The following is a 15,463-nucleotide window of genomic DNA, read 5'->3' as shown; positions in this document are numbered from 1 at the left end:
CTCAAAACAGCAGGTAGTCTCCTACCTTAACCAGGCAGCCACTGCTATGACTTCAAGGTCTGAGTAGGTATTAAGAGAAGTACTGTGAAGCAGGAAGAAATGACACTTACTTCAAGCTGGAAGAGTCCCGGTGGAACTTCTTTTAGTGAGTTCTCAGAAAAATCCACTTCTCTGAGGTGATTTTTCCAGAAAATAGTCAACGCATCTGGTAGGAATTCCAGTGAGTTTCTAGATGCTTTACAACATTTCTGGAAAACATAAAAGAAAAAACACCTACAGAGTAGTAATCATCTCTTTAAAAAATGAATTAGATCAGTGGACACGTTTAAGGCATTAATAAATTCATTCTAGGTGGTCTCTTTAAATTTTTTCATCTAGATAAATTATTGTGCACGCAGGCACATAGGATTTGCTAAGGAGATGCACTCACTTAATTGACAGGCAAATTCTTTGGTGTGCAAAAAGGATTTCAAAATTGATTTTGAAAATTATCCCCATTTGCTTTTCAACAATAAACAAACACTTCTTCAAAGTATACTGTTCTCCTGCTATCCCTGTAATAATGAGGAATAAATTCACAGTGATGGGTGGATATAATGCCCTAGTTAGCCATGGGTTTGGGCAAAGTTAACTTTGAATGAAGGCTGTTCTGTAAAATTATCCTAACAGTACTTCTGTTCATGACCGATAGAGAATACGAATACATCCATATAAGACATGTTTCTAGAAGTTTTCCACCAATGCCATCAACATGGTGAGAACAGGGTAGAACCTCAGAAAGACTTGATCTGAGACCCATAAACCAAATCAAGCAGGGGCACTCCTACAGAAACAGAACAGCCTTTTAGTCTAAGACATCTGAGAGCTTTTTAAGCATCACAGTATCTTTTTTGTACTGTTTCAACAGCTTTTTCAGCCTCTGATTCTGTCAGAGAAGTTCAACTTACCAAGGGGCAGGCCCAGGGATCTGGAAACACTTTCAGCTGATTTCTGGAAACATTCAGTATGTTTAGGGACTTGAAGCAGTACAGAAAAACCGTTGGAAGTTCCACCAACCGGTTGTCAGAGATGTCAAACTCCTGCAGCTTCCTTAAACCAATCCAATTAGTTGCTAGAAAACATGAAATATTGTAGACTTGGTGTAAGCATCATAGCAGTCTGATCCAGCAAGATGCTGCATACTTGCTAGATAAGAGCCAAAGGATTTCATGAGTGCTAAAAAACAACTAGGCCTTTTCACGTACTTTGGACAAAGGATTAAGAGAGGCTAAGCATCTCTAGCTAATACTGTCTTTAAGTATTATAACAGTAATTATTATAACAGTTTGGGGTTCTCCTTTACAGATCAATCAGGACTTGAAATGTAAGCACAACACAACACTGGACTGTACGTACTGTTTTCCTCGTCAAATAACTTCTCCATATAGTTTTTGGAAGCAATGAGTTTTTTAAGGTTTTTAAGATGTAAGAATCCAGAAGGGAGAGTAGAGAGCCTGTTGTTGGATACATCAACCTCGAGTAACCTGTTAAGTACAGAAGATACTCAATCAGGCATCAATAAAATCCTAGCAAAGACTCCTATTGCCATAGACATCTTTACCAGGACAACTGTAGATCTGAATGAAAGCAGCTGGAATGTGCTCTCACAAGGCAAAGCAAAAAAAACTATTTAGAAAATTAACCCTTCCAGGGAACAGTTAGAAATAGTCTGGATAGACAGCAGATCAAATAAGTGATACCAGCCAGCAAATGTCAATCTGAGTCAGCTCAGGGCTTAGACTTAGAGGAGTGGGGCTCACTAGAACTGGAGAAAAGCAGAAGCAACATGAGACAATACAGGAATATTGTCAGGACAATACAGTCCTTGTAATTGTCCTGACAACTAACTTGGAAACACTGAGAATGCAAAAGGGCAACCTTAAGTTAAACCTTGCAGCAGACAGAAAATAAACCAAGAAGCTCCTGCATATGCTTTTCACTTACGCAGTTTCACACAAGCACAACTGACTCATTTGCACCTGCTCTCCGTATGGGTTCAGTTTGCTGTAGGCATCTAGTGCACACACCTTGTACATATAATTTCATCAGATGACTGTACACTGGGTAACTCCGTCAGCTGATTGTCAGCCAGGCTGAGCTTCCTGAGGTTTATCAGTCCCCATGGGATCACAGATGGAAGGGAGACCAGGCAGTTGGCAGAGAGATCAAGCTCAGTTATCTGACAGGAGATATCTATCAGCCAGTCCAGATCCACCCAGGGCAGTTTGAGGTTTGACCAGTTCACACACAAAGCCTGCATATGTCAGATAAAGAAGAGAAAACCATGTTAGTAAAATCCCAATTGCTCTCAGCTTGTGTTACACCACCAGGAATCTGGCAGATCAGAGCACAGACCATGAACATTTTGCTCACTTTCCAATCTGCTTCTAGGAATTAAACTGACTCAGAGATGAAATCATGCCTGGATATCAGCAGGCCCCACCATATAGCTGCCCCATGATCTCACTCCAAAGACCATGAGCAAGCACAAGCAGGGGACCTGGACTTCTTCACCAGTCCATACACCAGCTCTAGTGTGCCCCACAAAGGGTGAGCTGCCCTTGCCTGAAACCAGCACTCTCATCCAAGAGCTGGACAGACTATAGTGGTTTGTTCATCCAACAATGTACAGTGAGCTTCCATGGGGCTGGGCTCCCTGTCCCACAAGACGCATTCACACCCTACACTAGCAGCATGATATGGACAGATCATGGAAACCATCTTAAATCCAGACTCTGCAGACCAAACCCCACTCTGTCTCTTGGACATGGTCTGCATTGCTGCTCTGATCTCCAGGGGACTCTGAACACCAAGAGGCCAGGCAGGTCCAGTGGAACCCCTGTGGAGCAGTCAGTCCCTGAAGTGCTTACGGATCATTGCTTGTGCATCTGCAGAGAGGACAGGGATAGATCTGCTGAGTGTGGTAATGACTTCTTAGGAGGAGGCCTGTTGCTGGAATAATTAATATATGCCCAGGCACTGCTCTTCCACCTTAAACCTTCCAACAACAAGCAGCCAAACCATTCTGGGCAAGGTTTAGGTTTTGCAAAGGCACATCTGTGAAAGGCAAGGAAAGGCAAACACCCTCTTGTAAAGCATTTCTAAACACTAGAAATTTGCTCAGTATCATTTAGGAAGATAGTTTAGATTCTGAGAGACATGATCTTCGCAGTTGCCTCCTTTCTAGATAATGTTCTGTTGCTTTTGACAGTAACACGAGGAAGTTGTTTTATCCTCTTTTGGAAAAAAAAAAAAATAGAAGCTGTTGTCAAAGGCATAACTACTTATTTCAGGCTCCAGCTTGGACAGAAGAAAACATGAACACATAATGGTCATCAATGCAAGTAAACAACCCAGGCTTCATTTTCAAGATCATCTCATTGCGTTCCAATGAGATTTATATTCCAAAATACACGTTTAAAATGTTAGTCTCAAAACGTTTTCATAAGCTTAGTGTTTTTGACATAACTCTTCCCAAAGACAGCCTCAATGAAGTCATCATTAATTCTCCACCAGGAGGCAGCAAGGACCCAACAGCAAATTTAATTGCTTTCCAATTCCCAGTATTTAGCACTTAAGATTTTTAACCCCAAATTTAAAACTAAAAGGAATATATTTTGGGAAAGGATAGAAAGAAAAGGGAAACAAAGGTCTATCTCAAATGTTTATTTGAGACTCAGAACTCCAACTAATGAAGATCACACAGTTCAAATGTCTAGGAGAATGCAATAAAGGGTAAGTACAAACAGTTGCAGTTTTTAGAAATTGACAGTAGTAGTACTTATTGTAGACGTAGTGCTTTTCAAATGCTCACTAGTGAAGCCTCAGGACAGCCCTGCAAATATAAATGGAAATACTATGCCCATTGTATCACTGGGGAAATCAAGGCAGAGATCACAAGCTGTTTGTGTAAAGCTACATTCACCACCATGCCACAAGGCATCCATAAAAAACACAGCAAGCCAGTAGCAACAAGAAGTCAAATTAAGCAGAGTACCCACTGCTACTGCAAAATATACAGTACCTAATGGGAGTTACACTGCAAAGCTTTCACACTGGCACTAAACATATTCTGCTTTACTGATAGATTTTCCAAGTCTGTATATTTAACAGCTTCCTGCTTACAAACTCTTGTTTTAAATTCTGTATGTAGTTCCCTGTAATTTTCTTTTCACCGGTAACAGCCCAAGACTGAGCTTGTTTACATCACTGGACAGCACTCAGTTGTGATTTATGGTAACAGAGAGTATAAACACACAGGTCAGATTCCCTTTTCCATCCCTAGCCACCCCACACTTCAGGAGAGGGATGTGGTACTGATGCTAAGGGACTGGAAGATCTTCCCAGCGTGAGGAAACCTCACTGGGGAAGAGCACATTTGTGCTGAGACACTTGAGTATTTTTTTCTCGTTCCTTGAATTGCCCTAAGAGCTCATAATAGGAGCCAGATCCCTAAATCCAGGTAATGCAGGAAACCAGCTCTACACTACAAAAAAAATCCTCAAGTAGTATTGATATCTGTCTGGCTATTTACATGCATATTCAGGGCAGTACCCTGTCTTACAATATTATTACTCTTTATTTCAGAGAGAGAATTTTCAGCTGGTTTAGCTACCAGCCGAGGTCACCAAAAAACAACTTAGAATGGTACTGAGGCAAGAGGGGGGAGGAGCACATGGCTGGGGAGAGGAGGAGGGCAGCATCACTGTAGCTCCATCCTGGATGAGCTAAATTTGTCCCTGATAGAAATACAGCTTAATCAGCAATGAAGTTCTCTTACTGATGTTGTTTATACCATATTGTGGTTTATAGTGATGCCAGCAAAAGCCTTTTTATGCCAGGACAATTAAATATACACCATGACTTCTGCTTATACAGAAAAACCCATCACCCTCCTATCTAAAAGTGCTGGATAGAATCACATGCTCTGCATTAGCAAAATCAAATACCACAAACCCCTTGGTTTAGTAAAGAGTTAAGAAAAGGCCTGATCCCCAACTACACATGCTTCATGTAGATTTTTAATAGGAATGGCCTCTTCAGGCTAGAAGAGAAAGATGTGACAAAGATCCAGCTGCGGAAAGTATAATACAAGCACAGTCTGCCTAGATATGTGAGAAACATTTAACAAGGAATTAGCCATTTTAACAACTAACCTTGGCTCGCAATGCATACTCCTCCTGATCCTTTCTTTCCAGGAAAGCCAAATTTTTTCAAAAGCTATGCTGAGACTCAGCCAAAATGGGGGTGGAGGGGTTAAACCAGAATGAATAAGGGAAAATCCAGACTTTTAGGCAGCAATTCCAGACAACATGTCTATGATCTTAAAAAATAACTGCTAGTAAGAACGGGGCTTCCTGCTTACCTGTATCGTCAAGACATGGGCTATGAACCGCTAACACAGGGAATGGAACTGCTAACACAGCACTGAGGGTTACAGAAAGGTGGATTCATCTCAGCCTGTCTATCAGACCCATCAATTATCTCCTGTAACCACCACAAAGGCCTTGCTCAGAAGGAGTCTAAACCTCAAAAATGAAGCCATGGAGATCAGCCATGCTCTTTCCTCTATTTCCATTTACAGCTTGCTGTCTGCCAACGCTCTTCACGGAGATTTCAGGCAGTGGCTGAAGCTGCCTTTTACTGACCCCATGCTGCTGGAGCAAGGTGGTAGATCAATCTGTGATGAAGATGTGGCTGCGAGACTAAAGCTACTTTTCACCCTGCAACAAGGAAAACAGGGGAATTACATTCAAAGGTGGTCTCGGCACTGATATTGCATGCTGTTATTATCCCGTACCAAAGACTAGCACAAAGACTAGCACTGCTTTGGGCAGGACACATAACAAAGATGCTGTCCAGAGGAGATTTACCCTGGAAGTTCAGGACAACTTTCAACTGAAAGTACACTAAGATGGAAGTGGTAGTATCCTGGCACTTTCTCCTTTGGCAATGTTATCGCCACAATGGCTGTGGATGCATAGGATCCACACCATGGCCCAAAAAGAAAACAGGGAAGGAAAATTTTCCTGGCTTTTTTTTAAACATCTTTTAGCATCTGATCTAAAGTGGGATGCTCTGTAGCAGCTTTCTTAAGATAAGCATCCATGACCAGAGTATCCAACCCCCTGAACTATTCACTTATTCTACCTAAACAAACAGAAGCAAGAAAATTGAGAATTACAGCCAAAAACTTGGGCAAATATTCCATGCAAAAGGATATCCACAGGTCCTGCAGTCACATAAGGATGCGTATAACCCATATAGGGCTTTGAAATCCTGGCAGTGATGGGAACGAAGGCCTGGAGAGCTGGCTTGCTCATTTGGTTTCCTCCTCACAGGAGAAAGCAGGCTTTTGTGGTTGAGATCCTGAATTCAGACTCCAGAGCCCCAGATTTCTTGTGTGACACGAGTCACTGTCTCAGGCTACCCAGACTCTGTTTGCCAGTCCATATAATGGGACATTAACATTTCCTCTTCACTCAGGGGAGCCGCGAGTAAAAATGCACTACAGACTCCAACTCCTTCTTTTCTCTTCCTGCTTAATTAAATTGCTCCCAACAAAGATGCCATAAAAAAAAAAATCAGAAAAAAGAACTGATGGTGGTTATCCCCTCTCTCAGTTCCTGCTCAATTTCAAGACGATGCTCTTTACAGTGGGCCCAGGCTCTTATTCCAGTACAAGAAAAGTAATTGTCCTTAAGTACACCAACCAATGCAGTAATAATAAAAACTACAGCCTGCTTTTAGTGGGTGCAAGCAGGACCATGCGTCTCTGCTGCTTCTTGTTTCAGACTGATACTCATCTCTGTTTTGCATTTAGATTGCTGTGTATCATTTACCTCAAAAATGCAGAGCCATGGCCTCAGGGATTTAATGTGATAGGAAGATACCTGCAGAATTCAGATAGCGACTTCTAAAACCACAGACTAGATTGTGAAATCCAAAACCTGCTATTAATGCTGCGGGGTAGGTGTCCCCATCTGCTAGGAAGCTTTTTGAATCTCCTTGCACTCAGTCTTCCTCCTCAACCAGAGCCCAGGACTGACAGTGTCTCTTCTACCTGAGTGCTGCAAACTGGAGGATCAGCCAAGTCCCTTCATCTGACTTAGGGACAGTGGACCAAATTCATCCTGGTGCTAGTAACCTGATGTCAGTGTGGTTTCCTTAAGGATTTACTTGGCTCAGCACTCTGCAGTGAAAACATAATTAAGTGAAAGAAAGCCTGACAGCAATGGCACAAAGAGAGGGGATTTCCTCCCCAAGTCATACTTAATCATCTCCACTATCTTCCCAGAAAAGCCTGTTTCTTTGATGCCAAAGGTCTGTTATGCTGAACTTGCAGAGCCAGTGATCAGCTCAACCCTTCTCCATTTGACACTGGCTGGTGAGCTCTGTGCTCAAATGAGAGGGATGGTGTTCAGAGGCTGTTACCTCCTGGGCACAGCCTGACTCTGGGCAGCTTACTGCTCTTCAGAAGGGCAATGAAAACCTCTGTAGGCTCCCCTCTCCTGCAAAGGAAAGAATTTCTCAGTATGAGTCCTGAAAACTAAATGGAAATCTACTGCAGTGATGTCAGGGGATGCACTAAGGAAGACACGGGACTGGAAATTGTGCAGAAGCAAGAAACCCCGCTGCTCTTGGGCAAACGATGAACTATAAATGCAAAAAAAATTTACTTAGATTTGAGACTGTTTGGTAAGGTGATTAAAAAAGGCTGTTGTGCATTTCTCCTAAATGATGTGACATGCCCTAACAGAACTTTGCTCTTCCTGTAGACAGGATATTCTGAGGACAGTGATCTATTCCTCCACCAATAATGCTGCTGTGAATCTTGAGTGGAACTGCTGCAGATTTCTTTACCCATGGTGATGTAACTGCAATTAGCCAGGCAGTGGATAAAGAAATCAGAAGAAGATCACACACATACATGTACATTTGCATGCTTGCGTATAAAATTCTTGGCAAAATATTTCCAAGGGAAAATGCAGCAGTTTAAGCTCTTTTCTGGTCTGTAATGGGAAAAATAAATACAACTCACACTGCACACACTGGGAGGTTACATTTATCTCCATGCTGACTAGAGCTATCGAAGTCTGAAATCCGTGCCCAGCCACTTTAGTGCAGGGTATCTTTTTGGCATTTGGTACCTGTTCTTTTAAAAATGGAGCACTTCCTCTCTTCAGCAAGACTGTGGTTTGCTGTGGGGATAAATTTATGCCAGGAAAAAAAAAACAAACAAAAAAGGAGAAACAGATATTAGAAAAATGAGATGTAACTCCTCTTGTCTCAGAAAGGGCAGCACTGCACAGCGCAATGGCTGCCTGAAAGGTGTGGCAGCTAAACCGAGCTCTCCAACTACATTTTATGCATAGCTGGTAGTATTCACCACTGTGAAATCAACTGGAGGTCAAATGTGCAGTGTTTTCGCTCAGAGATAGCACAGATGGGACAAACCCTTTTGAAGTTCTGGGCTCATTCTGAAATGATTGGTGCTCAGTCTGCCCTGTCCAAGAGGAGAGACTTTTTGACATCCAGCTGGCTGCCATACACATCGCAGTCTCTGCACAATCCTTTTTTGCTTCATCCCAGTGCAAAATGCACCAAAGCACTTACACAAGAAGACTTACATTCATGAACCTTATGAGATATCAGGAAAGCACTGAGGCAGCTTGTTTGCAGCTGCCATGAAGTAGTGTTTTAAACAACTATCAGGGTGTGTGACTGTCACCTCCCAGAAACCTGAGCTCTGCAGACAAACTAGGACAAACTTTCCTGAATTTGGCCCAGTCTGCCAAAATGAATTCAAAGAGAAAGCATTAAATAAGCAAACATATTTAAAAATAAACTAGCTACTAGAAGAATCAAGGTCGAGTTTCTGGGTCTATTTTTTTTGTTTTTTCTTTTTCTTTTTTTTAAACCAGGCCCTTCTGGCAATTAGCTGATGTTTTAAGACTGCTCTCTTCTTCACTCAGGGTGTGACAACAGCAAAGCTGAGTCATTTTTACAGCAGCTAAGTTAAATATTGCCAGCAAGTTCACATGGAAAACAGACCTCTTCCCTGTGATTCAAAGATTTATTCCAAGTTTATTCAAGCTGAATTATCGAGTTAGTTGGACTTTTTTTCTTCTAAAAGGCAAGTAGTTTTATCAACACTTATTCAGAAACATCTATGGTTTAGCTTCCTTTTGTTTACCTGTCAACAAAACTAAGAATCCCACAGGAAGGGCTCTAAATCTGCTGATTGAACCTAATGAAGTCAAGCTCACATAGGTGGACTGTAGTCCTTTACATTCACAGTATCATTGGGAATCCAGAGAGACAGGGTTTTGGCAGGAAAAGAGAGAACGGAGAAGTTCGTAAAACTATGAAAACCTCTCCACTTATTTTTACTTAACACCAAAGCAGAATCAACACCCCACAATATTACGAGCTGAGCAAACAGATACTCAACTGGCAACAGGATTCACGCAGACAGAGCCCTGATTGAAAAATTTCCCTCAATTTTTCACTGCAAAATTTTTATGACCTGATGAAAACTGTAACTATTGAAAGCACAGGGCTCTGATGCTCCTACTCAGTGTCAGTTAATCTACATACTGAGGGGAAAAATGAAAAATGTCTGATAGCTAAATTGCTGGATAACAGTAGAAATAATACAAAATACTACACGCTTCCCTATAAAGCAGTAACAGTGTATGCTGTGAGACATTTTTCAGTTCTGAATAAAGGAGACTTGGATAATAAAGATTAAAAGAACGAAGAATATAGCCTAGTTATACAAAGACATGTGATAATCATTAAATGTAATAATACCCTGCATGAAAACAATGCCACTCATTTGTAGATCTCAAAGCATCACATCATGTATTAAGCCCTCCAATGGCTGTGAGATGTGAGGAGTTTAAATCTCCCCATTTCACAGTGGAAGAAATAAAGACACAAATGAATTACCAAAATTGTCAAAAGATTGTAAGTGGCTAAGTAGCGAACAGAGGTCTTTCCAAGGTAAAAAATTGCTTTTTGTTAGCCTCTGCGTCCCATCAAAAACCATTTCTGTGGGAGAAGGACAGCTCAGTTAATATGATCTGATCACACATCATACTCTCCATGCTGCTGCAGAAAGACAGATCTGTCCTGAGCAAGTGACAGTAAAGGCTACCAGCCATCTTTTACTAATGAGGATCTGAAGTGGGGAAGATTATTTTCAGCAGATGTGAGCTTGCTCTACTCATGCTCCATGTTAACAAAAAGCGACATGAGCCTATTTGTACATGCTGCATCTGAGCTATCAGACGCAGCGGAAGAGAAGGGTTTATGCCCAGCTCTGCACTGTGCTAACACTCCAGGACAGCACAGAGCTTGTGGCATTACCTTGCAACCAGAATGCACAATAGAAATCTAAATGAAGTGATTATCCTGGGGTCACAGAGGAAGCCTGTGGTAGTGTTTATTTCTCTGGAAGACTTTGAGCACAAAGTCAATGTTTCCTTTCCACAGCATATGCCTGGTTCACTCACTGAGGTTAAAATTGCCAAGCTGAAGCTGGTGCTCACAGCGTCTTGCACAATGATGTCATTTAAAGGCCTAATGTTTTACACCTTGCAATTCAGCAGTGGCATGAAAGCCACTTTCACAGTTTGTTTTCTAAATGGGTAGCAAACCACAAGGCTCTTAGTTGAGAAGAATCATCACCAACCACATGGTACACGAAGACAAATATCAATTATTAACATGATGCTCCTTTAAAAGAATGTCTCTTCAGACAGATAAATGGCTACTTACTGTTTTTGCTGGAGCACTGCCTGGTAGTGGGCTCGTCTCAATGAAATACTTTCTCAGAAGGTGTTTGCTGGATTCAGGACTGTCCATCAGGATGTAGGAACAAAAGAAAGCTCCATTCCGTAATAAAAACACGGCTACATCTTCATTCCCTTTAGAGAAAAGCAGATTGTCTGTTCTCTTCTTCTCATGTGAATGAACCAACAAGGACCTGAACAGAAATCCTGGGAAATAACCACTTCTGAAAAAAACCATGGGGGTGTGCAAAAAGGAAACTGAACTGTATAAAGACTGTTTCCTCCCGTGATACGATTTAGTTTGGTCAAACTGAGACAGCAAAGACACTATGTAAAAGCACTGGCTCAGGCTCTTTCTTTTTTCTCTTTTTTCCCTGTCTTATTAAACTATACACACAGCTGTGCTTTGAAGTGTAAATTATTCAGCCTATACCAAGCATGTGTGCCAGAGTGTCCACAACAATAATGCTTTTACTTGCAAGGTTTCTATTTTGGAAGGGTCTTTTCCCTAGGAGTTTATAGAGGAAAGTTCATCCTCTCAGTATTTACAGTAATCTAACTTAAGAAGGCCCTGACTTAAATTTGGCTAAGTCAAAAGACTCAGAGCCAATTTTATTTTAATTTATTCCACTGGAAATCCAGGACAATTCCAGGCGAGTCAGTCCACACTGATACTTTCCTAGATGTGAACAACTCAGCTCATTCTTTAAAAGACATTGCAGAAAAGGGGCAAAGTTTTGAAGCATGCAAATACATACCTGCCTTTATAGCAGCATAGAGGGGCAACCGTATAAGAACTGGAAACTCATTCTTCCTGACTGCACAGCTCTCTGGGTCAGCACTGTATGCACGAATTAGGAGTTTTACTATGTCCAAATGTCCCTGCTGGCAGGCTATGGCCAGCATCCAGTTCAGGAGTTGTTGGCAAGTACTAGGACCTATGGAAAAGATAAGGCATTTGACTTAGTTGATGCCACCGGGCTGTGATGTGCAAGAGTCATCCACAAATAGTGGCTATGCAAAGGGTATAGGGTGAAGCCCCTGAGGACAAAGGAGCAGACTGCACTGCCAGAGTGTGTTACAGAAGAGCCCTAAGCTGGTCAGGCACAAAGTTTTTAGCTTTGCTTAACTGTTCTTCATTACCTACCCAACTAATGAGCGAACTTTTTTGACTGCTCCTGATCTAAGTATGCATAAGATAGAAACAGTGGAAGGTTCTGAGGGTGCCTGCTAGGCTACCAGCAGAAAAATCAAACATCTAATCCCAGACAGAGGTGGCAAGGGATGACCAGGACTGTCTTTGCATCCAGAGACAACAGGCATGATCCAACAGATGTTAGATCCAAACATCCAAGATAGGCCTCTTCTTCCAAGTTCATGAGATGGTATACAAATAATGGGGACAACCAGATAATTTTTCATGCTACTGGATGAATAAAACAAAAACAACTGTTTCAGACAACACAAAATAATTGTTTTAGTTTGTTTTCACTGCAACCTAAACTCTCCCCCCAAAATTTCATTTCCCCTTGAAATATTTCATTTTGGTTGAATTCTTTACTATCAATTCATTGTAAAGTTAGACAAATGTCATTTAAGGCTAAAAACTAAAATACCATGTTCTGATTTCTGCATGAATTTGCTAATGTTTTAGTCATCCCCAAACTGCTTTTTCTGCTGAATTAATGTTTTGCCTGTAGATCAATGCTTTCCTCCAGGTGTGCATAATTCTGCGCATGTAACTAAATGCTCATGACAGGATTATTTCTATTAACAGTAAGCAGTCCTCAAATCTTCCCTGATTCACAGTATCACCTCCATTTACTTTACAAATTCACATTCCCTTTGAAATGCTTATAGAAACATCCACAAGCCCAAGTTTACATGTCAGCTTTTTTTTTTTTTGCAGTTTCTCCATGTGGAAATTACATCACTCTTTGTATACTTAACAACTTGACTAAACCACTCACCCTCATGCTGCAAAAAACGGGCTCCACTTCAGCTGTAAGCCACAAGAAGTTCACACTGAGCCAGAGGGAATCACTGCAGTGCATTAGCCAAATTGCAAATTCATGCAATTTATTCCTAAGCCCTGTGATTGGTTTCTGTGTAACTTCCCAGGGAAAGAAATGGAAAGTCCTGCATAAAAACTTCTGAAAGCTGCTGTTTGTATAGAGCACCTCCCCTGACCCCCTGAAGCAAGGGTTTAAGGGAATTTGGTCAGTTCTAAACCGAGCTAAATTTCCAGAAACTACTTAAGTCACTTTTCATTACTGAGAGCATTATATTAATATAATTTAATTTTTGCTACTAGGTTACAAACCCAGCATTGTCAGCCTCCTTTCTGGCTGAAGGAAATATTACATTTAATTGATTCCCCCAAACTGGAACATTCCTTTTGCTTATTAGTGCTCTAACAGTTTAAGAACTCCAAACAAGCAGGTCTCCCAAAAGGTTATTCCTGTTCTCATTGAGGTCACTGGCAAGTATATTGTTCCAGTGAGGAACTAGAGCTATATTCAGGTCAAATATTGCAGAGGCCTAGCTTAGCTGTTGCGGTTACTGCAGTGTCTGAGGTCAAGACAGCAATTCACTCTGGTTGCTATGCAGGACTACCAGACCCTGAATCCATAGAGGGTCCCAGTGAGAAGCAGCTGCCATGCCCACAGTACACTAAGAGAGCAACAGGGGACCCAAACACAGTTTCTGGTCCTGACTCAGAGTAATGCTCTTAACACTGCCCCCACAGCTGCCTTAAGAATTGTGGCTGCATCTAAAAATGTCTCTGTTCTGCTAGAAAATAATTTTTAAAATAAATGTAACTAAAATATGATGATTCTAAAGAAGGAATTCCCCTGAAAGTCAAATCAAAACGCCAACAAGAGAGCACAGAGCATGCTGCCAGCTGTGCACCCAAACTATTACTTGCCAGTCAGTCATGCTGCACTCTCACTCCCATCACCACTGTGTCTGCTGGATCAGCAGAGCGGGATGATGCTGTTTCCTGAAAATCCCTTCATTTCTCTGTGGGGTCTGGGATGTTACCCAGCTGTGAGGACTGATGGGAATGAATTGTCTAAATGGCATCTTCCTCCACTTCCAATGTGCAAACATGGAATACTTTTATGCATGCGTTTTTCCCCACATGGTTGAATTTTCTTCAAACACAGCAGAGATTAGATCCCTCCACACAGCTTCCCATGACTAAGTCACTCCTCTTTCAAGGAATGTGAAAAAAATAAATAAATGCCTGCTTGAAGCTATAGCACACAGCTACCAAAAAGCTTGAGGAAAGGCAGAGGCAACCCAGTAGGCTTACCATGCAAGGAATCCAGCAGCTCTTTCACAACGTCCTTATGTCCAAAATATGCAGCCACCACAGCTGCATTGTCATCATTAGGTTCTGTTGGTAACACCACTAATGCTTCCTTCAGTAAATACCTCACCGCCTGCAGATCTCCATATGCTGCTGCAATACCTAAAAGCTGGCACTGGTAAAGAAAATACAACGACATAAACTCTCTGTAAAGGGAGTGGGCAGAGAAAGAGAGCATTTCTAGAGCTGTGTATTTATTTGTGCCCATGCAAATGGATACTCACTGTCGCTGTGGTTGACTGACAATGTCATAAACACTAGTAGCCATTCTAATAATTGGTGATGATATACTACTCATATTAATTTGCTGGTTTTTTGCTTTATATTTTTTTGTATGGCTTTACCACAAAAGTGCCCAAGGCACAGAATGGTGAGCATAAATCCATTTTTCATGGACCACAGAAAAAGCATTTGCACAGCTCTGCTATGAGGTGTAGTACTTCCTATCCTGGAGATGGACAATATGCCTGGACGTGACATGCAGGTACTCTCCCAAAACACTAAGATAAGCTCTGTGCAAAGAGCAGGCTCAAAATGAGGGCTCTGAAGGCAGAGCAGTGCAGAAGCTGGCACAGAGGATATAGTTCCAAACACAAGCAGCAAAATCTTCCAAGGGGGTCAGTAACCATCGTTGTACTGATGGGGGGACACATTTTTTGCTAACTCTACAAACTGCTTCCTTTTTATGGAGAAAAATGTATTTCCCTGTTTTAGTGACCACAGCACCAGCACCCCAACTTGCACAGCCTCCTGCTCCTACATACACTGTTCCCTGTGGTCTGTCTCATCTTTCTGATCAGTGCTTTCAAGGGCAAATACTATCCCCCAGCATATGTTTTTGAAGTGCCCCACACAACCAGCTGTATCTGGGACCCTACAGCACCAGCATAACATATATAACTGAATGGATTTTCTGCATAAGAAACGACGGAAGACAGCAGCTTGGCATTTTGGTTTCTTTCCCAATAAAATTTGAGAAAGAGTAGTAACCTAACCCTACCTTTTCCACCTGCAGTGCAGTCTCCTCACATGACAATTTAATCAACTCTTGGGCCTTACTGGTGTCTCCAGCTTTGTAAGCATCCTGAATGCTTTCTGTCACAGGTGTCTGAATTATGGAGACTTCGCCAACTGTGGACTGTTTGCCACCCATGTCCACAGTTCCTGCAGTAAAAATAGAAAAGGGGGGTCAGTAAGAAGTACCTGTTCATTACTCATGCACAGCTGCAATGTCAATGCATCCTGGCAA

At 41.8% G+C, this 15,463-nt stretch overlaps 1 protein-coding gene across 3 annotated transcripts in view; it reads right to left on the bottom strand.

Moving 5' to 3' along the window:
• The window catches only part of LRRK1 (leucine rich repeat kinase 1), an 82,607-nt gene that overhangs the window by 44,467 nt on the left and 22,677 nt on the right, over positions 1 to 15,463 (bottom strand). For all 3 annotated transcript variants that reach the window (XM_069798559.1, XM_069798561.1, XM_069798560.1), the window contains 8 exons: positions 15,215 to 15,378; positions 14,158 to 14,329; positions 11,597 to 11,776; positions 10,825 to 10,973; positions 2,067 to 2,293; positions 1,396 to 1,523; positions 948 to 1,111; positions 111 to 248 (listed from right to left, as the gene is read on the bottom strand). In XM_069798559.1, the coding sequence (XP_069654660.1) occupies positions 111 to 248; positions 948 to 1,111; positions 1,396 to 1,523; positions 2,067 to 2,293; positions 10,825 to 10,973; positions 11,597 to 11,776; positions 14,158 to 14,329; positions 15,215 to 15,378 (1,322 nt within the window). The remainder of the gene's footprint in view (positions 1 to 110; positions 249 to 947; positions 1,112 to 1,395; positions 1,524 to 2,066; positions 2,294 to 10,824; positions 10,974 to 11,596; positions 11,777 to 14,157; positions 14,330 to 15,214; positions 15,379 to 15,463) is intronic.

This window comes from Haliaeetus albicilla, chromosome 12 (assembly GCF_947461875.1).
Source record: "Haliaeetus albicilla chromosome 12, bHalAlb1.1, whole genome shotgun sequence".
Taxonomy (NCBI): Eukaryota; Metazoa; Chordata; class Aves; order Accipitriformes; family Accipitridae; genus Haliaeetus; species Haliaeetus albicilla.
This window is presented reverse-complemented; position numbering and strand designations above follow the sequence as displayed.